This window comes from Microcebus murinus, chromosome 2 (genome assembly GCF_040939455.1).
Source record: "Microcebus murinus isolate Inina chromosome 2, M.murinus_Inina_mat1.0, whole genome shotgun sequence".
NCBI classification, from domain to species: Eukaryota; Metazoa; Chordata; class Mammalia; order Primates; family Cheirogaleidae; genus Microcebus; species Microcebus murinus.
In genome coordinates, this window is record NC_134105.1 from 102178469 (window position 1) to 102203947 (window position 25479).

A 25479-nucleotide genomic window follows, 5' to 3' on the forward strand; every position below is an offset into this window, starting at 1 on the left:
TCTCTCCCCCGTACCGTGTCTGGAACAATCAGACCCCTAAACTCACCCCCATCCCCACCCCACGTCCACTCTGTGGGCCACGGCCGTGGCTTCTCCAGCTGTTTCTTAACTGCTTTTTCAATTAGGACTATTTTTTTAAACATTTCCCCAAACCCTAAATACCTTTCAGTGTTTGATGTTAAATAGCTACATTATATGAAATTTCAGAACCACTTTTACTCACAACAGTCTGACACTAAATGTGTGGGGCTTTTATCTCACACAACCAATTCTCCAACTCTCAGGACACCAGCTGGGCATCCTACAATTCAATTCTAACACTAACTCCCCAGAGTTGGCACAGACCCCCCCCCCCAGGTTAAAGACTCAATCCCACAAGAGTGCCCCTGTCTTCAGACACCAATATTGGCACCCGGGCCTCCCCTACTTCTGCCTGACTGGCTATAAATTCGGGGTTCCCACAACCCCATCCTCAGGTTAAATAATTTGCTAGAAGGGCTCACAGAACTCAGGAAGGCACTTTGCTTATTATTACTGGTTTATTATAAAGAATGCCACTCAGGAACTGCCATGTAGAAGAGACCACCCTCTCCAGGTGACCCCCCACCCCCAGCACCTCCGTGAGTCCACCAACCTGGGAGCTCTCCCAACCTTGTCGTTTAGGGTTTTAATGGAGGGTCCGTTATTTAGGCACGGTTGATTAAATCACGAGCCTTTGGTGATTGAACTTGACCTCCAGCCCCTGGTGAAAGTGGCAACCTTCTAATCACATGGGGGATTCCTCTGGCAATCAGCCCCCAATCCTGAAGCTATGTAGGGGCCCACCAAGAGTCACCTCATCAGCATAAACTCAGAATGGCAGGAAGGGGCTTGCTATGAATAGCAAAGGATGCCCCTATCAGCCCTATTATTCAGGAAATTCCCAGGGTTTTAGAAGCCCTGTGTCAGGAACCAAAACCAAATACATATTTTGTATTATCACAGGGATTTTATGTGTGCCTGTAGCAAAATCTACTTAATCAATCCACTATTATTAAATTTTTAATTATTTTAATCCTTTCCAGTTTCTGCCAACTCTTGATTAACAATTGCATCCCCAAGATATGATTTTGTGCAAAGTTCTGTGGTAGGCATTGGAGGAAGGATAGAATATAAATAAATGAGAAAATCTCTCTGCCCCTCAGAAGCTCTTGGTGAAGACCAGAGGACACACGCCCCTTAACCGCCACCATGGAGAAACCGCTGTGAACTGGTGCGGTGGGTGCTCAGTGGCGCCACCGTGTGGGAGCTTGGGAAACAAGACCGATTCTCCACACTCCCGGCCACCGTCTCTGTGGGGTCTCTGACAGAGGCCAGCTGTAATAGGGGCAGCCCTGATTGTCAGAAGCACGAAGTCCCCTTGGCCAGGGAACCTTCCTGAAATGCCCCCCACTGCTTTCTTCCATTTACCTGTTTCAGCCTCGATGGCCCAACCTTCTCTTGAACTTGGATGAGACAGGGAATAATTGCTGTCAACTTCAATGGATTCTCCGCAACCAACGTCCCAAATTTGATTGACCAGATAAATTTCTCAGGGTCATTCATGGGTCACTTCCTACTACCCCCTGAGTTTATAGCCTCAGAGAAAGCAAACTCCTGTGATTATCGGGCTAACAGGATTAATGACAGTAAATCCTCCCAACAAACATGTTCCCAACAGGACCTGGAAATTTTTCCGGGGTGGGACCTGGCTCTCGGCTGCATTTGGGTCTTCCCATCCTGCAGTGTGGGTAGCTGAGCAGCAGAGCCCGTCTTAACAATCTCGTGAACGCTGTGGAACACTCTCTCTCGCCCCCATTCTCCCCTAACTGCCGCTTGAGTCCAGGGGTGCGGCTGGCCCACACACCCCTGAACCACCCAGAATAATCCACTGTCTGGGCGTCCCCAAGGTTCCCCTCGGTCCCGCCTTTCTCACCACCACTGGCTCCTGGCAACGCTCCATGTCCTATTCAAAGGACATCCCAACAAAACTTTCCCTGACCTCCTCACCTGGAAAGTGATCTCTCCCTCCTCAGAATTCCCACCCACGTTACCTGAGCCTTTCTGAGGACACCTCACCTGCTAGTTGAACCAGCGTCTGTGGAGTCCTCACTCTACACTGGGCACCGGGGCCGTAACTGTGAGCGAGACCCAGCCCAGACCCCAGAGAGCTGGGCCAGGGCAAGCCCCGGCAAACAAAGCATGTCTGTGCCCGGGACTGTCACCGGGATGCACAGGGACACGGTGATGATGGCTCTGCCTGGAGAAGGCTTCACAGAGGAAGTGACCGCTGGACTGCCTGGGGGCTCAGGGCCCCCCAGGATCCCCCCACTCCCAAGCTCCCACCACCCAGTGGCTTGCCGGTCCTCTCCCCTGGAGACGGGGCTTCGCTCAAACGCGGTCTGTGTCTGCTTCACCTCTCCCTGCCACACGCCGCCACCCAGAACAGAGTCGGCACTGCAAGTGCCAACACATGAATAAACAAATGGCAAAAAGAACAAACTGCTTTTATGCCCTCTTCCCCCATCAAATTGGGATTTTCTAGAGACCCAGGATGGTGTCGCCTCCACCTCAGACTGGGGAGAAGGAAGCTCCCCCAGAAGTTGGAGGAGATGAGGACATCAGCCAGCCAGATTCCCATTCACCTGTGGCGACCTCCGCCCGGGGACAGCAGTGGGAGGGGCGTGGGGGCTGGGGGTGAGGGTGGTTATGGAAAGCGCTTGTCCCACACAGGATTCGGGGAGGGGCTCAAGGCTTCCGTCTGACCAGCAGGTGCTACAGACAGGCCCCTATTATAGCTAATTTGCTAAAAGTATGTTTTTAGCAAAAACAAATGAGCCGTTTTTCTAAGTGTCCCAAATATGTTTGAAAATCATGTGTATGCTCTAGGGTTGGGCACAAATTTATTTAAGTGTGTGTGTATAAATAAATTTAAGTGTGTTATTCAAGTAGTTTATATCAGGAATAAGCAAGCTATGGTCTTCAAGCCAAATCCAGCCTGTTGTTGCAGGTAAATGCTGCTTGGAGCACAGCACAGTAATTCACTTGCGGATCTATGTCTGCGTCCGCTTCTGTGCTGCCGCAGCAGAGATCGCCAGCCTCATTTAAATGCTCATAACCCTGGGAAGTAGGTGCCTTGTAAGAACACAGTAAGTGGACAGCAGTGGCTGTGCAGGGAACTGTCTTCTTACCCCATGCTGGACTCTGTCTGCCACAGCCCTGGGGTTCAAGGGTAGGTCACGCAGGAGGCTGGGAATGTGCGAGATGCCCGCCGCTCAGCGGGCGGGAATTCTCAGGAAAGCTGGGGCCAGCGGTGCTCCCGTGCCCGCCCACTGCCGCCCAGCTGTTGGTCCCCAGCCACACAGGCCGACAGGAAGGTGGGGAAGTTCTCCTTCATCATCCTCTCCAAGCCAGCTTTGTCCACAGCGTCCGAACCTCGGGTATATTTGTGATCCAGGTTGAGCAAGCCCGCCAGATCTTCTCTGCTGCGGTGTCAGTCATCTCTGTTTTCCAGTGAGCTGCAGGAGAGAAAAGCGGTGGCTCGGCTCTGCTTTCCAGCGTGTGAGCCCGTGGGGACAGGGGTGAGACGAAATGGGCGAGGCGGACAATGGCGTGCGGGATGGGGGCTGCAGAGGGGCTGAGAGAGCAGGGCTGAGACAGAGCAGAAGGGATGGGTGTTTCTTTGGTCCAGGTGAAATTGAGAGAAGGAAATGAAGGTTTGAGGAGAGGGTGGAGGAAGTCCTGGATTTGTGGGCCTAGGGTGGGACATGTGGGCAGAGGGAGGACGGGGGTGGGCTGTGGGAGCAGAGGTATGCAGTGGTGGTGTTTGAGGGCCCCTGAATTCGACGCCCTGGGAGTCCATCAGCGTGGAGCCACCGTCAAGCTGACAGTCACCTGCCAGGGGGGAGGCCTTAACCCGCCTCACTCGGTGTGGTCTCCCGGACCTCTGGGCTCGTCCGCTCCTGGTGCTCCCAGAGAGGCATCGGAGGGCTGTTGGTATGTACGTTTGTACTGTCCCCTTGCTCCCAGCCCCGGGACCACCCCCCATTCACCACTTTTCTGGAGACATCCTGTGGCCGAGCCAGAGGAGCCCCCAGAGCCTGGCTGGAGTCGAGGCTGGTTTGGCAAGTGTCCTTGAGGTCGGGGATGCAAGTGGAGCCCAGAGGACGAGGGGCACTTGCTGCAGAGACTCGTGAACTGGACTGTCCTTTCGCCAGCTCTAGGCACAGGGAGGCCAGAATAGCAGTGAGTGGGGATCCCAGGGCTGGGACAACTGGGACAGCACCCACGTGCTGAGATTGCCTCGGGGCCCCCCAGTGCCCCTGGGTGTCTTAAAGTGACTGGAGCCCACAAAGCTGGGAGACACCACAGAGTAAGTAGGATTAAGGGCTGCGGAGGGTAGGGGTGGCCCTGGGGATCCTAGACTTGGCTCTGTCCCTTGGTTGCCTATGAAGACATTCTCCCCAGTCACCTGAACCTGGGTGTCCTGACTCCCAGCCCAGCGGCTTCCCCCAGACAAGAGCAGGGAGTGAAGCAGGCCAGGGTGTTGTGCCTGCAACCTAGAAAAAGCAGAGAGGAAGACGGGGACTCACCAGACCCTGAGGAAGAGGCACAGAGGACAGATGAGGGATGCCCTTTGGGTGAAGGGCAGACCTTTTTATGGTGCTCAGAGCTGGGTAGGGGCCAGGGCTGGGAGCTGGGGCCCATTCCCTCAACTGCCCAACATGACACTGCTCTTGGTGGGGACTCACACCCAAGGCTCAGCCCCAGGCTCCATTGTGCCTGCCCACCCCAGGCTGCATGCACAGCCCTCTTGCCTTTCTAAGTCGTATGGGACTAGAGTGGCAGGTGGTGACAGAAGGCCGGTGAGAGGGCTGCCGTGCCCTGGGAAATGGAGCATTTGGGGATTTGTAGGTGGAATCAGAGACTCTGATTACGTATCCAATGAGTCATTCAACTCACTTTCATTAATTGTCAATAATTAATAATAAGTGGCTGCCATTTGAGACAGGTTATCACATGCCAGGCAGTCTGCTAAGAGGTTTGGATGTATTATCTCATTTGGTTCTCAGAAAAATCCTGTGTGGTGGGTATGGAACATCTCAGTGCTTGGGGTGGAACATCTCAGTGCTTGGGTATGGAACTGAGATGTTCCATACCCACCATAAATGTTAGATACATTTCCCACAAGCACACCCCTAGTAAATGACAAAGCTAGGATTTGAACCCAAGTCCTGGCTTTGAAGCCCAACTGCTAGCACTCTGTGGAAATCTTGAGTCTCTGTTGTGTCATCTCTGGGCCGAGCACACGGGGTTATGCTGGGGCCTACCTGCAGAAGCCCGCGGTCCAGGGCAGCGCCCAGCAGCGTGGCCAGGGCTCTGGCTCAGGCATGGCCCAGGGACCTCGTTCTGGCTGCTCCATGGGCTCCAGGCCCCAGGTGGCAGGCCAGGAGCCTGTGGTCTCCAGGGCCACACCCCTGCTGGCCACAGGCCACTCCAGAAGGGACGGTTGCAGAGGAAGCACTCATGCTGTCTGAGTAAACCACTCTTCCTGGAGTCATCCTGCCAGATCATCCCCAGAGACCCAGGAAGACAACTGGGATTTTTGCCTCATGTTACAGCTGAAAGAACCAGGGTCCAGCAGGCAGAGTGGCTTGACCAAAGTCACATAGCCAGGCAGACTCAGGCCCCAGCCCAGGACCCATGGATCCTAAGGCGCATCCTTGCTGCTTGGCCTCAGAGCTCCACAAGGTTCCTGCAACATACCAGGAAAACCTTGGTCCATCCCCCACAGAACCCTCAGGGGCCAGGGACAGGACCTGTGACACTGGGTTCACTGTGTGCCTGCTTTGTGCTCCAAATTATCTCCCCTGGAGCAAGGGGGCCTGGATGGTTCAGTGGGCAGCCAGCCAGGCCTTCCAGTGCTCCTCACAGCTGCTCCTCGTGCCTGCCTTGGACAGGGCCTGTCCTTGGGGCCCTTCGCTTCCCCTTAAACTGTCCCACCTGTTCCTGGGCTCTGTCAGGAGCACCAGTGGCCTCCCTGACATTGGGGCTCCCTGGCTCTGCCCTTCTCCCTCCTTCTGTGGAGTTTTCCAGTAGGTTTCATAGCAAGGTATTTTCTGCAAACACAATCGTATGCAGGAGCCAGAGATGTCTAACTGTAAAAGGCAGAGGAGCTTTGGGAAGAGGTGGAAATGGGACCGGGGGGGCCAACCCCCAAAGCACCACCAACGCCCTCTGGTTAAAGGCACAGGTTCCCGACACCGGTGCCATATGACTTGTCAACTCTGTGTCTCAGTGTCCTCACCAGTAAAAGGCATGGCAATGATATTAGACACCTCCTAGGTTGTTGTGAAAATCAAAGAAGTTAATACATGTGATGCGCTTGGGAGATGATTGGCAGGTGGTATCTGCTGTGCGTGCTTGCTGTTAATATTCTGTTTATATTCAGGGAAGTGGCATAATGGTGTATTACTTTTACTGCCTTTCCCCAGCATGGGTGGGGTAGGGCTTCATCCCTAACAGAAAGGGCAGAACCCCCTGCCATCTCAGAAATGCAAGGTTTTGAATGAGGGGCCAGGATGGGGGACTAGAAGCAGCCCGCGCGTGCTGCTGTCACAGACAGGATAAAAAGTGGCACGCACACACTCACCTTCAGATCAGCTGTCTAAGAGAGAGCACTGGAATCAACAGAGAGGAGACAGGAGGAGCCTAAAGCGAAGGCGAGGGGAATGGGGCCACCCGCTGGGCAGGATCAGAGGGAGCTGGGGAAGGGACCTGCAGGTGGGGAAGGCGCAGAGCAGAGACCCCGGGGGCTCCGCTCTGCAATAGGAGCTGCGGGAGGCGCCTCCACCACCGCAGGCTGCCGGACCGACACAGGCAGCTGACCAGAGAGACGGTGCAGTGGCATCGCTCAGGGATACGGCTCAGCAGGGTGCCACTGATTTTAATCTGTATCCTTTCCCGTAATAAACCATAACCGTGAGTATTACTACTTTCGGTGGGTTCTGTGAGTCCTTCCGGCAAATTATCAAAGCTCAGGGTGGTACTGGAGGCCTCTGAACTTGCAGTTGGTGTCAAAAGGGAGGGTATCTTGTGACCTGTGCTTCTCCTCCCTCTAAAGCAGCCAACCAGGGTGTGGCTTTGTATGTATAACCAAAGGGACCAAGAATGGATGGGCACAGGCCTGAGACCAGCCTGAGACCCGAGGACAGGCTCTTCCAGTGCCCAATCTCCACGCCTGAGCCAGTCTCAGGCCCAGAACCCATCTAATTGAAAGAGAAACCTGGTCCCCATAAAGAAAGACCCTCTAATACCACAGAAAATGTACATAGAGTGACTTCCCTAGCCTTCATGTAAAGGAACCTATGATGGTTTACTTCTGCTTAGTCACTTTACATGCCTTGTGCCAGTACTGCAGTAGGCAGAAAAGAAAGGCATAACTTGGGTGGACAGTTAATTGGTCCTGATCACCATGCAGGACTGCCACTGCACAAACGAGGCACTAGGGTGATCCACCGGGGTATGCATTGTTATTCCTATGTCCACTTTTAACCATAAATGGGTAAGTACAGCAACCAAGGCCACATCAGGGCACAGGAACCAGGAGCACATGTCCCTCAGGGCTGAGAGTCTGGTCACGCCACCAGCCAGACCACCTGACCAGCTGAAGTACCAGGCACTGGCAGAGAAATCTAGAATGGGTGGCAGAGGAGGGAGATGATGAGTATCAGCTGTGACCTCAAAAACAACTGCAGCAGTAAGAGCTATAGTAGCCCATTAACTGGCAGTTTTCCCCAGAAACCACAACCAGCTAGAACTGGAGAAGCTATTCCTGGGTGGAATGAATTTGACATGAGAAGCGACTGGCTCTCAGTGGGCACAGGGGTGGCCTATAGTAAGTGCCCACCCCCAGACGCCTGTTGCCTGGTCCCTGTGCCCATAGCCAGCTTCTATCAGGGTTGGCTGCTGATAGGTCACAAATGCACCCTCGCCTACAAATGGCCCTTGCTCCAAAGGAGCCTCCCAGCCGGGGAAGGCCAACAAGGCTATGCCTTCCCCGGGGGTGGTCTGGAGTCAGTGATAAATGATGCTGGGTGCAAACAGTGCAGGCCTAATCGCCTCCAGGTGGGATAACTCTGTGGTTCCATTCGTGCTGCAGAGCTCCCTAGGGATTCGTGCCGAAGCTGAGCTCCTGCCTTTGCCGTGCTCCTCCCCCCTGTCCTGTGCTGCTACCCCCACGTCCTTTCAAGCTCCACTTGAGAGCACTCCCTCACAGATCACATGCGGGAGTGGAGACCAGAACTCCTAGTCTCTAACTTCTAGGAATTCTGTCAACTTAACCCATATGTGCTCTCTTGGTAATGTAGAAAGGGTGCGTGTAAGCCGAGTGTCAAATCAGTACGAGAATCTGATAAGAAAGGAAGATGGGACCAGGTGCGGTGGCTCACGCCTGTAATGCTAGCACTCTAGGAGGCCGAGGTGGGCGGATTGTTTGAGTTCAGGAGTTCGAGACCAGCCTGAGCAAGAGCAAGACCCTGTCTCTACTAAAAATAGAAAGAAATTAGCTAGATGACTAAAAATATATAGAAAAAATTAGCGGGGCATGGTGGCCTGTAGTCCTAGCTACTGGGGAGGCTAAGGCAGAAGCATTGCTTGAGCCCAGGAGTTTGAGGTTGCTGTGAGCTATGGTGACACCAAGGCACTCTAGCCCCAGCAACAGAGTGAGACTCTGTCTCAGAAAAATAAAATAAAATAAATAAATAAGAAAGGAGGATGGTCCTATGGCAGCATGACATGAGCCTCAAAGACAGGGGAGGGGCTAGAGGTGTGGGGAATACTGGAGAAATGATCTGAGCATGGCCCTGCTGGGAAAGACGAATGCTGACCCTGCCAGGGCCTGAAGGGTTTAAAGGCATTAAAACTGGGAAGAATTAGCAACCCCCAGGGGAGAGGGCACAAGAAGACAGGCATTTTCTGGTGAGGGGGCAGCCACTGCATCATTTTTATTTCTGCATCCTCCTTGCCGAGCAGAGTACCAGGCTCAGAGATGAGCAGCACCAACTTTCTCCTCCCTGCCCCTTCACCTGGTGCATGAATGTTAGCTCCTCATCCATCAATGACAGGCCCTAAAATACAGGCTGGAATCGGCTAGACTCGTTACCAGTTTCATGTGTTTTGTAAAGACTCCCGCCCTAGGCCAGGAAGTGACTCTTTTGCCCTTGCATCCCCAGTGCCCAGCCGAATGCCTGGCATTTAGCAAACCATATTTGAGAGCAAGAACACAACACCCGTTCCCACTGATCCCAGCATGCAGACACAGGAGCAAGGCCATAGCTGCAGGGGCCAGGCCTCTGGTGCCCCTCGACTCATTAAAGTGGTACAGAGAGCAAGTGACCATCTGGCCCCTGGCACGGCCCCGGGAAGGGTTCTAGTTTACACCCTGACTGAGGCTCCCTGAGCTGGGTGGGAAGCCTGACTCCAGGTGTAGGAGCACCGGTGAGTCTCGAAGCCCAACAGAAAAGGGTGGTGCAAGCCAGTCTCAGGGCACTGGGAGAAGTGCCCTGGGAGCAGGCAGTTGTTGGAGAGGACTTTTGCATCTAGTGGAGAATCTACAAAGCAGTTAACCAACCACTTTCTATTCTAAGATACACACAGCCAAAGAAAAGGAGGAAATAACACAGTATTTGGTGGAAATAGACACTTTATTGTTCTTGGGGGTCTCTGGAGGCCCCTGGCTGGGCTGGGCTGCTTCACTGGTCTCCCCCGGAACAGGGCTCCGCCCCGTGGCTCTGTTTGTGGACGTCATCGGCTATGCCCCCCATCAAGGAGAGAAACTCAGAAAAATCCATCTTCCCATCCTCATTCTTGTGTTTTTTCTTAAAGACATCATCCAGGTAATGTATGCCCTTCTTTTCCTGTGAGGACAGAAACAAGAGAAATACCGTCACACGTGAGACTTGAATTGGGGGAAAGAGGAGAAGCGGCACCCTGCGGCGGGAGCAAGGCGAGGGGTGAGTGGGAGAGGAGCGGGCGGGAGACAGAGGGCAGCTCTCCCTGTGGCTCCTAGGGGCTCCTCGGCTGAAGGACTCCACGATGCGAAGCCCCGGGGATCTGGGCAGGCTCTTCCCACTCCTAGCAAGGGAGTGAGGGGCCCTCATTCGCCAGACCCGCCCTCCTGCCCCCTTACAGGTGCTGTCCGCATTCTCCCTGGGAGCCCCACGCAGGCTGACCTGACCCCCTTCCTTTTCTTGTAGTCTACTCTCCTCCCATTCAACCGCTTTCACGTCCAAACGTGTAAGTTCCACTTTCCCTTTCCTGAAGGCCCAGCTCTCTGCTACATTGTGCTAATAAGTTCAATGCATTCTAATAGGTGAAAAAACCACCCAGTATGCAAATGAGCTCTGCCAAATGTAAAGGGTTATGCTCATGTCAGCACTATTATGGTTTCCATAGAGCTCCATCCTGGCAAGGCTCCACGTGAACCCAGAGAAGTGACTCTAATAGAGGGAGGAGGATACATTAGGCAGAAGACACAGAGGCTCCGAGAGTGTATGTAGGTAATCTGTCCAGAGCCGCGCAGCAAGGGTGCCCCAGGGGCAGGACAGGAGCCCAGCCCTCCGACTCTGAGATCCAGGCTCCATCGCCTTCATGGTCCATCGCCCCATTGGGCTGGTCCTGCCTGGGGCTGGGAGGGCTGGATCAGCGAGGCACACTGGGCTCAGCATTACCCAATAAAAACAGTGGATTCACCTACCAGACATGAGTCCTCGGACATATCAGAACCCATGCAACATCAGAACCCTGCCCAAGCATCACTAGCTCCTTGACCCAACACAAATACAAAACCTGTTCCTGCCCAGGGCAGGCCCCTCCCGACTCACACAGGCCTTGAGGAAGTTGGGGAAATTCTCCTTCATCAGCTTCTGCAGGCCAGGCTCATCGATCGTGTCGTCACTCCCGGTGTATTTGTGAAACAGGTCAACCAGGTCCATCATGGACTTCTCGGCCTGAGTGCTGCCCATCTTTGCTTTCACTGGGTTGTAAGAAATAAAGACAAAGTTTTTTTTTCCTTGTCCACCAAGTGAGGGTCTCAAATTAGGACTATGAGAAAAGGATTGAGAAACAACTGAGAACGGGGCTACAGTGGAGCAGAAGAACTCATGTAGACATCTCTGTGTGGAGGGACAAAGCGCCTCCATGTGGGGAGGGGAAGACCACGTCTGCACCTGGACAGGCACCGGCCAAGGACGAGAGGGATGTAGGAGAAGAGCAGATGTCTGCCCATGGGTAGGGCCAGAAAGATGCAGAAGCAGGGATCCTTGGGGTCAACAACACAAAAAAAACTACATCCTGGGGTGGGACCCCCGGTCCAACCAGCATGTGGCAGGCCCACCCCTCAGACGGCATCGAACCCACCTCCTTCAGCTCCACAGTCAGGTGAGCACCACTGGGACAGGGAATGTCTTTGGTGGTCTGGTCTCTGGCCCTCCTGGGCGGCTTCAGGAACAAGGGCCCCACCCTGACTCTAGCGTGAGCTCTGCATGGAAGGACATGTGCAGGCTCCAGGGGTGGGTGTGAGTGTGAACATGAGTGTGAGCAGAAAACACAGCCCCATCCGGACCATGGCAGAGGCCTTCCTGGACCACCTCGGAGTGAGACAGAGGCACTGGTGACCACAGTTGTCCTCCGTTTACCACGAACAGAAACACCTGCCCTGCTTCTGAGACTACTGGCAGGAGTTGGAGTGGAGGGTCCCTCCACCTCTGTTCCTGGGGATTATCTGCCCTCTGTTCCTCTCTTCTCTCTGGATCACCAAGTCTCAAAGGTTTCTACATAAGAGGAGGTCTGACTTCCCAAGGCAGGCTCTATGGCCAACAGTCACAGTCTAGGCTGGACTGGACCCCAAGCCAGAGACATGGGACGGTGCAGCTCTCCCATCTCAGACATTCCAAAGACCAGGGAATGGCCTTGGCTCAGGCATGTGGACATCTGATAACAAACCATCCTCACCTCGAGATTCAGGGGGAAGCTCTGTGCTGGTAAGTCACTAAGCAGAGCCCCCCAAGACCTTTGGGAAGCTGTGGCCAAGGCCAGGGGCTGAGCTCTGTGCCCAGAGGGTCACTGGGTATTTGCTGGGGTGGGGTTGGAGTAGGAGGCTTTGACTGATCAGTTCCCTACATAGGTAGGGACAGGTCATCTCACCAGGGCTATGCTGAGTGGGGTGTCCCAGGCCTGGGGCTTAGGAGAGCCTTCCAAGCACTCTCAGGGTGCCCTTAGCCCTCGAACAGGGTCACAGAGGGGGCTCAGCAGCCTGGACCTTGACAGAAGGGTGAACCCAAGGAGAAAGAAAACAGGGAGGAAAGGGAGAGCCCTGTCCTCAGCTCCCACTGGGGACATTTCACAGGATTTGACTCAGAAGATCCAAAAGGAGCACTGAGAAGAGTCTGGTCCAGTCACCTCCTTGTACGGGCCCATGGTGGCAGAGCTGTGACTGGACCCCAGGCTCCTGAGTCCTCACCACGGCCTTCCCCTCTTGCAGGCAGCAGAGCAGCTGGGCACTGGGCCCTTCTGGAAAGGCAAGGACGCAGGTGCAGACTTACCAGAGCTAAGGAAGTGTCACGAGAGAAGGACGAGTGAGATGTGTGTGTTGGGACAAAGAGAAGTCCCTTTATAAGGCTCAGGCTGGCTCCTCCCAGCAGCTGGGAGCTATGGAGCCGCCCTGCTGCCTGCTCCCTGGAGCCTTGCCCACTTCAGGTGGGTGGGACACACCTTGGAAGCTGTGGTCAGTGTTTCCCACCCGAGTCCCGGGTAAGCAGGTTCTGCACCTCCCGAGAGACCTCACCTGGCTCCTTCTCCTGCCACAACCTTGATCTGGGGCAGGGCAGCCAGTGGATGTGTCAGAACAGGTCAGGGGATGGGAAAGAGAAAGCCAGGACACTGGATCCAAAGAGGATGGAGTTTTGGACTCTGGAAGGCAGCATGCTCTCTATTTGTACACCCATTCCTCCAACTCGTTCCGACAGCTAACCGTAACTCCCGCCTGCACCCACTGCACCTTCCAGTCTGCCTAGATCAAGATTCCTGCCGTACCTACATCTCCTTTTGGTCCCTTCAACCCCATGAGGTAGGTTCTGGTATCTCCAATTTAGGAAAGAGGACATTGAGATGTAAGCAAACTTCCTCAGTTTACTCCACTAATAGACAGCAAAGTCAGGAAATGACCCTGGAAACCCCTGGTTCAAATCCTAACTCCTGTGCCCTCTACAAAACCTCCTGGGTCACACTAGGGCCTGCCCTCTGGGAACTCAAAGTTGAGGGAGGGAGAAGGGTCACTCCACTGCCATCTTCAGGTCACATCCTCAAAGGGGCCTGGGAGATGGGTGGTCTGGTGTCATGACACAGTGACCCTGGAGGGATCCAGAGAGGGTGGTGGGTACACAAAGTCACCAGCGGAGGAGGGGAGACTCCTGCCCAGACCCCTGAGTACTGACATCAGGCCCCCACCCTTGAACCTCATCTAACAGCCCCGGGGGTGCCTGACCCACGCTGAGCCCCACTGCCTGGATTCCAGGGTGGAGTGACCCCTGTGGAACTGGCCTGGACACAAGGCTTGGGTAAAGTTCCTGCAAAACCCCATGGTAGTAACGCCCCATAAAGTCTCCCCTGTCCTTCCTTCTTGCTCTGCAAAACAGCGTGTGTGGGAGTCAATGGTCATGCCCTGGGCTCTCCTGTGCCCCAACCTGCTACAGAATGTCCATCCCAGAATGCCCAGGTGTGGGAACCAGGAGCCCGGATGTCAACGGCAGCATCCCGGGGCCTCTGGGGCCAGCCCTGCTACCTCACTGAGGAGATCCTTGTCTGCCCTCTGCTCCCAGGAAAGCCCCACAAGGAGTGAGGGAGCTGGTGCAGATGTGCCCCCTGCCCCCACGACCGGCCCCCACTGAGCCGGTGGCCCGCTCCCCACACTGTCCCCTCCCCACTTCCGTCCACACTCCCCAGCACCAGACCTCGCTGGCGCCCCCTTCAGCCCATCCTCAGCCCCACTGAGAGGCCTCCAGTCAGGAGCCACAGGAAACTCGATTGGGTGTCGCCCACAGCAGGGGACCTGCGGGACAAATGCTCAGGGGAGACAGAGAAACTACAAAATAGTTTGTAATTTTTATATTTAAAATTTTTCTTTTGTCCAACCTTTTACCTCAGAGACTCATAATGTTATTCATAATCCTCAACTCCTGAATTTAAACATCAACCAATCATTCCTTGCAAGTCTCTCCCATTTTACTCCATTGGTTTATTTTCCTCTGATCTCCACTCCCGCTCCACTGCCCCACTCAGAAAATATAACGTGCTGTCTCCATTTGTACGTGTTCCTGCAAAATGTGTGTGATCATTATGGCTTGTGCACTTTTTAAGTATTTTATGAGGTAGATCAACTACCCGGAAAGGTACGCAAAACATGGATGTACAACGGAATGAATCACCTTGAACACCTGTATCCATCACCCAGGTCTAAGATTCAAAAGTAGCCGGCACCTCCTCCTACCACTGCCCCCTCACCCTTTCCCCAAGACAACCACTCCCTGGACCTTGATAATAAGGCTTTGTCTTTATTTGTCTTTATTTTACAGTTTTACTAACTAAGCACACATCCCAAGCGCTATAGTTTTGCCAGCTTTATGCACTTTGACAGAAAATATACTCTATATATTCTTTTCTATCTGCCTTTCTTTGCTCAGCATTAAATGTATAAGGTTTATGTTATAGCATTTGTTTCATTGTTGTATAATATTGCTATGAATGTGACCATAACTTCCAGTAATCTTCCTCAGATGCCATATGTAGTTCATTTTGTATCTTCTCTCTCCAGTGGTTTCTTGCTCAGGCCACCAGGAATTTAGGCCAGTAACCTACGTTCTCCTGTTTCATCAGCCCCTATCTGGTGAGGTAAACTGGAAGGTCCCAGGTCAGGCCCTGATATGTGTCAGCCTGGGCTGTTTAGGGAATGAGGAGGGAAAGAACCTCAGGACAGAGTCCCAGGCCCCATGAAGCAACTTCAGATCATTCCTGCTGCTGCCAAAGCCATCAGTGTAGGCAGCTAGTATCAGCAGCCAGTCACCCTGCAGCATCACCTGCTGTCACTCACCACTCCCAGAAGGGCCACGGGGAGTCTCCCAGTGACTCAGCCAAAAAGGCCTTAGGCAACTTCAACTACACAGCCAGGTTAATTCTATCTTGGAACCACCTCTAAGACATTTGTTCTTGGGCCATTCTCTCATCTGCCCGCTGTGGCCTCTTGGACCTCAGCTTTCTTAGCCATTTTCCGCTCAGACCTGGATCCATTCATTCCATCTACAACATTTAATAAGTGTAAGACATACACTGCTTTATGTTGAAGATAGGAGAGTGCATTAAAAAGGGGGCTGGGAGTTGAGGGGGAAGGAACTTACCTCACCCAGAGATGCTCACATTTTAGAAGAGAAGGAAAAATAGAACCGGTAGCTGCTCAGCAATGCACGATGAGGCACTGTTGACCCCAACGTCTTCAGGGAGGAGAGACGGGCAAAGGAAAGCCAGGCTGGACGTGGCACTTGAATGAAGGCTATACCTAGTGGCCTTCCAACAAGCAGGCCAGGGAGAGGGACCCAGACACTGACCTATGGGCAAACACTCAGGGGCAGAAAAACACACCATGTCACAACTGAAACAATTTTGATGAAGCCAAGGTTGGTGCTAAGGGTTTGGGGAGAGAGAAGTTTGGGACAGGCATTCATTGTGGTCCCCCAGCACCCAGCCCCTCTTCAAAGCTTACTGATCCCCTGTGGTGCTTGGGCATCAGACTGCCCAGGGCCAGGAAGTGGGTCCCACTTAGTGTGAGCCATTCCTGAAAGTCCTGTCCCCGCTTTCCCTGCCGCCCTTGAGCTAAGAGTGACCATGCGTGCCACTCAACTCCAGCCAGGGAAACTGAGTTCTGCTGGATAGGGCTCTTGGAACTCTGCCTTCCTGGCTGGAGGGGTCTGGAGCAGCTGGCCCTGCCCTCTGCTCCTCCCCCACCCTATGCCTGGGCCCCAGCTGCTGGACACAGAGCCATCCATCAGAAAACATCAATGCCCCGTTGTCCCTGTGCATGCCCTGCATGCCACATCAGCCCTTCTCTAGCTCCCGGACATGAACAGTAGCACCATGTCGCCTTAACCCTACCCTCTACCTTTGTGTCTGCTCCATGCAACCTTTCTCACCATCCCCCAGCCTGAAGCCTCCTGCCTCAGCTTCAGTGTGGGGGTGTCATTCTTCTCTCTACCCCAGAGCTGAGCAGGAGGCCAGGCACTGACCGGAGCTCAGGCCATCTGAGGAGAGAACCATGCAAAAGGATGAAAGGCCAATCCAGGAGGGAGAGCCTGACCCACCCTCCTACCCTCATCAGGACACAGCCCCAGGACTGCAGCACAGGGCAGAGGGGTGGTTCTTAGACCCTTGTTATTCCCTCTCCTTCTAGGAGGACAAAATGCACAGGTGCCCCTCAAGTCACAAGCATGTGTCCATTACCATCTTTGTGGCCCACCTTGGGATCCAGAACCATCCTATGGTCGGTGACTCTGGCCTGCCTTCCCCATGGCCTATGGAGACAGCTACACTGGGGTCAAGGGCAACAGGAGGCTGGTGGGTTTCTGCTCCTTACTTCTTTCAATCTTCAGGCACCTCCCTGGAGTCAGAAGAGGAAAGCACCTTCAGGTTAACTTCTCTGTCCAAGGGAAGGAGCATGGGGCCATGAGGCTGGGCTGAATCTCCCTCTGTTCCATCTCAGGTCAGCTGATTCCAAAGGTCAGCAGGAAGAGTGGGTCATAGAAGCCCTCAGGACCTCAAGAAAGCCTTGATAGGAGTGAACATAGATGGGCCAATCCCATGCAGTGGGGAATTGGCCAGGGAGAAAACCCAGAACTGGATCTTCTATCAAAGTCTGCCTACAATCTAAGAAGAGAAAGATTCCTCTAGTGAGCAGGACTCTGACATCCCAGATCCCTGTGACTCTGTCTAAGACTCTCCCTAGAGACATTGTCACCTGTATTGGGGGCAATGTACAGACTCAGAGAGTCCCCAAATGTAGAGCTCAGTGTGATGGGAGCTTATCCAATTCTGACCCTCACTGTACATGCAGAGATGCTGAGGCCCAGAGATGTATATGCCTTGTCCAAGCACTAAGAGAGTGGCAGAGCTTGGTCTAGACTTGACTCCCAGCCCATGACTGTTCCTCCTACATGAGTAGGCAGCAGAACAGACTGGAGCAATGAACATTACCCGGGAGGAAGCAAAGAGGTGGACCCCAAATCCACCTAACTCAGAACCACAGAGGAGGAAAAGGAAGACCTGTGGAAAATATAGATCTGGGCAGAAGAACAGGACCTTCACTAAATCCCAGAGCTGGCCAGGTGCCTCAAGCCATGAAGCTTGGCTGTGTTCCACCTCCATCTCAGAGCATGGTGGCCCTGCCCAGAAATTTCCAGCAGAACCCCAGGGCCTGCTGGGGCCTGCCCCACTCATACAAACTCATCCTGAACCTCCTGCCCCATTACAAGCCTCACAGAGGGCTTGCAATTGATAAGACTACGGGTTGTAGTAGAGTTGAGAGGTTTGCTGAACCTGCAGGACTGTGACTTTCGGTCTCTCAGAAGGGAATGTTGTTTTTGTTCACCCATTCAGAAATAATACCTAATAATAAAAGGACCACTACTTATGAACAATAAGTATCAAGCACTATGCTAGTGATTTAATTCCCTAAGGTGGAAGCTGAGATCATTGATTTTAGATTGTTCTTCTCTTCTATTGTATGTATTCGCAGCTAAAAATTGTCCTCTAAATACTACTTTTGCAGCATCTCAAAATAAGTTTTGGTAATTTATATGTTCATTTTCATTTAGTTCAAAATATCTTTAAATTTCTCTTGAGATCAGAATCACTATGCTAGCTCTCTTTTGGTTTCCATTTGCCTGAAACTTTGACCCTTGACCATGAATCTGAAAGCATCTCTGTGGGTTTGATGCATTTCCTGGAGACAGCAGATACTAGGCTTTATGATGTTTTATCTACTCAGCCAGTCTATGTCTCTTCAAAGGACAATTCAAGCCATTCACATTTATTGAGAGGATTGATATTGGGGGTAGGTTGCTGTTCATATTGTTGGGTAAGTTTTTATTGTTTTGTTTTACCTCTCAAGCCATTGTGAAATCCAGGTTCTGGGATTTAACTCTTGAATGTTTTTAATTTGGTGGGTGTCTATGCGTTGTTCAGTGTATAATGCAGGTCTGAGTACTTCCCACAAAGCAGGTCTGGTCTTCGCAAATTCCATCAGTGATTGCTTATCTGGGACAGTCTTTATTTCTCTCTCATAGATGAAGCTCAGTTTTGCCAGGTAAAGAACTCTAGGTTGGCCAATGTTCTGTTTAAGAAGATTGAGGATGGGCCCCAGTCCCTTCTGGCTTGTAGATTCTTGTTATCAGACTTTTATCAGATGTGTAGAAAGCAAATATTTTCTCCCATTCTGTAGGCTATCTATTTGCTCTATGGACAGTTTCCTTGGCTGTGCAGAAGCTTTTTAATTTGATCAGGTCCAATTTGTTTATTTTTGTTGCTGCTGTGATTGCTTTGGGGGGTCTTCTTCATAAATTCTTTACCTAGACTGATGTCTAAAAGACTCTTCCCCACATTTTCTTCCAGAATTCTTATAGGGTTTCATTTGAGAAGTCTGCAGTTAGTCTGATAAGTTTTCCTTTGTAGGTTATCTGTGTTTTTTGTCTTACTGCTCGAAGGATTTTCCCCTTTCATGTTTACTTTGGCCAGCCTGATAATTATGTGTCATGGTATTTGCCTCTTCACGTTGAGGGTCCCAGGAGTTCTGTGTGCTTCTTGTATCTGAATATCTAGGTTTCTTGCCAGACCAGGCATATTTTCCTCCAGTATTATAAGAAAAAGATTTTCCAGCCCTTGTGTATTTTCTTCTTCTCTCTCTGAGATTCTTATAATTCTTATATTTGGTTTCTTTCCATAATCCCACATTTCTTATATGTTATGCTCTTGTCTCTTGCTTCTGTGTTCTTTTTCTTCATCTGATTTGTTTAGCACATAAGCATTATCTTCAAGCTCTGAGATTCTCTCCTCTGCATAATCTATGTGTGTATGTGCGCACACACACACACACACACCACAGCATGACAGTTCACAGTGTCCATAGATCATACTCTGGTACAGCCTCCACTCTAACAAAATCAACATTTAATGATGACTTCCTACTTCTAAGTGTAAGTGCAAGCAGGAATAAATATCCTGGGAACAATCCAAAAAAAGTTGTAAGCAGAGATTGTAGCCCCAATTGCTTCCAGACTGAAAATCAGAAGAAATGCATGCAATTTCTTGATCTGGTGGAGAGGTCAGGAGGACTTCAGATCAGCCATGTTGTGGATTGTCTCTCTTGCTCCTTCTAAATCAATCAAATCAAAGAGCTTAGCATTTTAAGAAAAGTCAGATCTAAGGAAGATCACCTGTTCTTGTTTTCTGGGATCCCCAAACACCAGTGTTTCAGTGCTAAAACTGACAAAGTACACATTAAGCCACAATAAGTTGGTCGACCTAGTCCTAGCAGTATGTTAGAGAGATGTGTGCACATGATTACACCACAGAGTACTTGTTAGTATTGAAGGCCCTCGACTCAGTCAACTGAGTCGAGGGCCAAAGTAAAACAATAATCACATCTTTCTTGCCAAGAATGTCCTACTAAAGGAGCACCCCATTTTCCCCTGAATAATGGATGTAGATGGCAGATAACAGACTAAAAATCTCTTCCTGAAGAGAACTAAATCCATGTTAGTGGCCCAGTTAGAGAAGATATCCAGGGCCCAGTTGAGGGTGGGACCTTTTCAGTCAAGTGGGGAAAGCAAAGACCTGAGCCTCAAGGGTAGTGGGGCTTTGCTCCCCACCTCCGGGCCTGTGGAATGACCTCTCCTTCTAAAGCAGGGAAGACTGTGGGCTGGACAATGGAGCTGAGGTAAAGAGGGAAAGGGAGGAAGATTAATTTAGCTCCCAAATACTTCCTTAGAACATTTTAACAAGTCTCAAGCCCAGATTGCTAATAACATAACAGAGGGGAGGAGGGTTAGTGGCTAAAGGAATGGAGTGGGCTCTGGGCACCCTGAGTATGTCTTTGTCCTCACCTCCCATTGGAGGCATTTTCTCCAGTGGTTCACCATGACTGGAGACTCGTGGTGTCAACTTCTGAGCTGGAAAGGTGTTACCCAATACCATGATTTTACACATGAGGACACTGAGACACAAGAAGGAAATGACTCATCCAAGGTCATGTTGTCTCATTGGTGGCAGAGCTGGTGAACTGAGGGAGGCTGATAACCAGTTAAAGGTAATTTTCCCTGCTATTCAGGAACAGCCATGGGCTTTCCTCCATGAGGAATCAAAGAGGCCTAAGATGAGTCACTGAGGAGAAGGACAAGCTGGTAAGGAACAGGCAATTTTCTGGAGCCCCTGTGCCAGCATTCCACCAGCCCCCTGGACACAGTGCCCATGCCCAGCAACTTTCAACATGGCCCAGGGCCCACAACCCTATCCTTCCGAGCCTTCTGATTCACCCCAGGCCCCACAGCTGAGGTGGGGTGATAGAATATATTCAGTTGGAGCAGTGAAGAGGAGTTGCTGAGCCCAACAAAACACAGCATTGTGCATCTGGGGAGGGAAACATGATCTCTCCTGGTTCACTTTTCCAGTCATTCAAAAATACTAGCTATTAAGAACTACCATTTATTGAACACTCTGGGCCAGACAAGTGACATTTACATGTGTGATTTACATGTGTCCTTTTTAGTCTGCAGGAAAATCCTGTTAGGTGAATATCATCATTTCATTACACAGGTGAAGAAACTGAGACTTAAAATGGTTCCATGACATGGACAGGTCACCCACTGGGTAGATGCAAAACCAAGATTCAAACCTAGGTCAGCATGACTCCTAAGCCCCATTCTTAACCCCTCCACTACACTATAGAGTCCCTGGTTTGCACACCAGGGCCTGCAGGGCAGATGGCCTGTGCTTTCATAGCACAGACCCCTGGGGCCTAACAGAGGCAAACCCAGAGACCTCAGTCCAGGAAGGCAGTGAACCGAAAACTCAGAAGGTTCCAAAGCCCTAGATTTCCTTCAGCCCACAAGCCACTCTGGAAAGAATTTGCTGTCTTGGAGTTTAATATCAAGTTCAGCATCTAAAACTGAGATTTAAATATTATCATAAAGAGCCTTGAGTTACAAGAAAACATGAGAAATAAGTAAGATTTGTCTCCTAAGATCTGCTTCCTGTGATGGACACAGCTTTTGGGGAATATACTTTTGTCCTTATACTCTCCCAATTATTTATCAATAAAAGATCCTATAATATTATAATTTTCCCCCGTTAATGTTGATATTCTAGAGCAATACTGTTCAATACAGTAGCCACTAGCCAAATATGGTTGTCAAGCACTTGAAAAGTGGCTAGAGTGACTAAAAAGCTGAATTTTTAATTAATTTTAATTTAAATTTAAAAATTAAAGTGGTGTAAAATATTCTTTGATTAAATAAACACTGTTGTTATGATAGGATCACATTTCACTTTAACTATTAAAAGTGTATTGTCCAAATTCAGATGTGCTGTATGTGTAAAGCACATACAGAATTTCAAAAACTTTAGTAAGAAAAGAAGAATGTAACATATCTCACTTAACAATTTTACATTGATTACACATTGAAATTATAAGACTTTATATACTTGGGCAAATGGCATTCTTAAAATTAATTTTACCTGTTTCTGTTTACTTTTTTAAGGTGGCTACTGGAATATTTAAAATTACATCTATGGTTCACATTTTATTGTATTTCGGTGGACAGTGTTATCTACAACTCACTAAAAACAAAGGAATGGGCTATAACCAGGAAAAAGCTTCAAGCTCCATCTTTCTCAGGGCAAGAAGAAGGGGCTCCCGCTGAGGAGGTCAGAAAGCTGGGCAGGGGCAGCACAGGGAGTGTGAGGGTTCAGGACCAAGGACAGCAAAACTCCTGACCATTAGCTTCCTGTTGCTGCTGTAACAAATTACCACAAACTTTGTGGCTTAAAACAACACAAATGTATTATATTATAGTTCTGGAGATCAGAAGTTTCAATGGGATAAAACTCAAGGTGTCAACAGGGCCATCCATATTCCTTCTAGATGCTTTTGGAAAGCATCTGTTTCTTTGTACACCAACCCTGATGACACCTTGATCTCAGACTGTTGGCCCCCAGAATTGTGAGAAAATAAATTTCTGTTGTTTAAGCTACCAAGTCTATGGTATATTTTTTATGGCAGCTCTAGCAGACTAGTATGCCTTGACTGTTGGCATTGTGAGACCTTAAGCACAGACCCATCCAAGTTCACCCAGACTTCTAATATACAGAACTATGAGACAACAAATGGATATTGTTTTAAGTAGCTGAGGTTGTGATCATTTGTTATGCAGCAATAAAAAACTAACACATTAGCAGTCATGTCCATGCATAGTTAAGTAGTTACTAACCAGCCCAGTATGGGAAGGGCACTGGGAATATTTCTTTACCCACTGTGTTGACTCACCCAGTTTCATGAAAGGAAGTGCAGGGGCAGAGGTTATTTGATGATATGAATGTGCTCAATAGTGCCCAACACCAGAAGTATGTGGACAATGTAGGAAAAACAGTCTGAATTGTAGGAGTCAGAGGCTAGTCTGTGAAAATTCTTCTAATCACCAGCTGAATAAAATTATAAGCAGTGTATATAGTCCCCAGTGGCACTTAAACAGAAGCTCTCATTCGACAATATACAATAGTGATCAATGTACATGGGAATCAAGCAAAATAGGATTTATCAGGATTTTGGTGTTTGAAGGGCACAAAGCTATGACAAATCACTACAGATTGTGAACATATCTGTAAAGAATTGCATGTTTTATTTATTCAGCATATTAGCTACCAATTTAGCAAATCTAAAATATCTTGTCCTGATAAAGCAGTGTGCAAAATTGGCAATAACACAGCAAAAGGAACTGAAGAAACAAGTACTCCAGAGATAAACTCTTACTTATATTTACCAATAAGTCAACATATGTAGCATAAGTGAGTTAATTAGACAATTGTATAGCACAATATAACATAATGACAATTTTATATGCAGCTGAATGTCTCTCATGTAAGCCTTTGTTTGAGATTGATTTTGTGTATTTTTCCCAGTTATTCATCCATATCACAATTGAAATATGATGGGAAGTGTTCTCGTGCAAGCCAACATGTATCCTGAAAAGAAACAAGACTGACAGAGCTTCAAAATTTCAAAAAGAAACCAAAATCCCTGATGGTCAAATTATGAAGGTAAGGGAAAGAATCTAATTTAGATAATGAGAGCCAAATTAGATAATTAAAAGGACACTAGAAGAGTTAAAGACAATAATGAGACTTAAGACATTCATAAACAGGTAATGAAAAAGCAGAGGGGGGTGAAAGCAATAGTAAAGGGAAGCAGAATTTATACGATCAACAGAATATGCATGCAGGTAAGCAAGCAGTGCAGCATCTTCATTTTAATGAATTCATTGATTTCAGTAAGTAGCAGGAGTTTTCATTATAGCCTGTTACAATGAACAATAATCTTATTTAACATTGCTTAATAAAAGATAGTTTGTTTTTTCTATATTGTCATCCCAATTATACTTATACAGAATCAAACAAAACAAATAATGGGCGAAAGAGATGCTTCTCAGATATTTTGAAATAAAATATAATGATCAGACTATTATCAGATCTTGGCTGGCTTGTCTGTTCCAAAACTAAAGGAGTCCAGTCAGGAAAGAGAAACCACACAACAGCTTGAATAGGGAGAGTTTAATATAAAGAATTATTAGGCCGGGCGCGGTGGCTCACGCCTGTAATTCTAGCATTCTGGGAGGCCGAGGCAGGAGGATCGCTTGAGCTCAGTAGTTGAAAACCAGCCTGAACAAAAGCGAGATGCCACCTCTACAAAAATAGAAAAATTAACCAGACACAGTGGTGCGCACCTGTAGTCCCAGCTGCTCAAGAGGCTGAGGCAGGAGGAGTGCTTGAGCCCAGTAGTTTGAGGTTGCAGTGAGCTATGATGACGCTACTGCACTCTAGCCCATGCAACAGAGCAAGACTTTGTCTCAAAAAAAAAAGAATTATTAATTATAACAGGGAGTTAGAGTAACAAGGGATTGACTAGCACAAATTAAAGGGGACTCTAAGTATATAAGAGAGGCAGGTATAAGGAGCAGCCACTACCCCTAGGCTGAGATAGTGCACTCAAGAAAGAGCCCCACCCACCCACTCACTCACCCTCAGGGCTGAGCCCTTATTGAAAAGGGCACAGCTGTGGTTCACTGGATGGCAGAGAAGTTGTTATGCTGCCACACCAGTGGAACTTGCTGGAAATCCTCCCTCTCCTGTGCCAGGGGAAGCATGAAGCGGTGTCTCATTGAGGCATTCTGCTACAAAAATGTCTAAAGAGCCACGTGCTAGAGAAAGCCACCGGCCTCAGTGCCCTGCAGGAGCTGGGCATTGGAGAAACAGGGCCTGGCACTAGCGAGACCACTGGTGATGCAGGAGCCTGGTACTTGAAAAACTGCCCCCGTGTAATAAGCCAGCGTTCTCCAGAGAAACAGCCCCAAGAGGATATGTGTATGTAGACATAGAGATTTATTTAAGGAAATCGACTCATGATTGTGGAAGCTGGCAAGTTCAAAATCTTCAGGGTAGGCTGGCAGGCTGAAGACCCAGGGGACAAGCAATGCTGCAGTTCAAATCCAAAGGCCACTTGGCAGCAGAATTCTCTCTTGCGTCGGGAGATCAGTCTTTGTTCTAGTCAGGCCTTTAACTGATTGGATAGGACCCACCCACGTTATGGAGGGCAATCTGCTTTAACCAAAACTCACCTATTTAAATGTTAATTTCATCCAAAACACCCTCAAAAAGACATCCAGAATAACATTCGACCACATATATGGGCACCGTGGGGCCTAGCCAAGTTAACATAAAATTAGCCATGACACCACACACTAGAGAAGTTGCACGTGCTGCAAGAGCTGGATGCAGAGAAACTGCCCAGGCTGCAGGCGTTGGTTTCTAGGGAAGACGAGCATATGGCAGAAGCCAGACCCTAGAGAAGCCACATGTGCTGCACAACCTGGCACCAGAAAAACTCTCCACACCGTAAAAGCTAACCAACCAGGCACACGGGGCCCAAAAAGGAAAACCCCTTCCTCCCGCAATGTCTCTCCAGCACCCTGAACTGACAAAGCATAACACTGTGCCAGCCAGCAAGGGACAAATGTGTAAAGGGCTCATATCCATCTCACAGAGCGGACAGTGAACGTGAATTTGGAGCTGAGAGGCAAACATTTGATAACTTGT

General features: G+C 49.9%; 1 protein-coding gene and 1 long non-coding RNA gene across 2 annotated transcripts in view; both read right to left on the reverse strand.

Annotated features, from left to right (window-relative positions):
* Positions 1 to 9703: 9703 nt before the first annotated feature.
* Positions 9704 to 13489, reverse strand: LOC105885888 (protein S100-A7A-like). Its single transcript, XM_075992911.1, has 3 exons — positions 12621 to 13489; positions 10902 to 11053; positions 9704 to 9935 (listed from the first exon to the last, which is right to left on the reverse strand). The coding sequence occupies exons 2-3, from the start codon at positions 11040 to 11042 to the stop codon at positions 9771 to 9773; spliced, it is 306 nt and encodes a 101-aa protein (XP_075849026.1). The 5' UTR covers positions 11043 to 11053; positions 12621 to 13489; the 3' UTR covers positions 9704 to 9770.
* A 1984-nt stretch (positions 13490 to 15473) lies between these two features.
* Positions 15474 to 25479, reverse strand: part of LOC142861069 (uncharacterized) — a 49094-nt gene continuing 39088 nt past the window's right edge. The window contains exons 2-3 of the long non-coding RNA XR_012912427.1: positions 16580 to 16720; positions 15474 to 15674 (exon numbers count right to left, since the gene is read on the reverse strand). This is a non-coding gene — a long non-coding RNA (uncharacterized LOC142861069). The remainder of the gene's footprint in view (positions 15675 to 16579; positions 16721 to 25479) is intronic.

What these genes read in the sequence shown, in the direction of transcription:
- LOC105885888 (XM_075992911.1), bottom strand. Translation starts at nt 11,042, where the DNA reads ATGGGCAGCACTCAGGCCGAGAAGTCCATGATGGACCTGGTTGACCTG. An exon ending in CCAACTTCCTCAAGGCCTGT is followed by an intron (nt 9,936 to 10,901) that starts GTGAGTCGGGAG and finishes CTGTCCTCACAG; the next exon opens with GAAAAGAAGGGCATACATTA.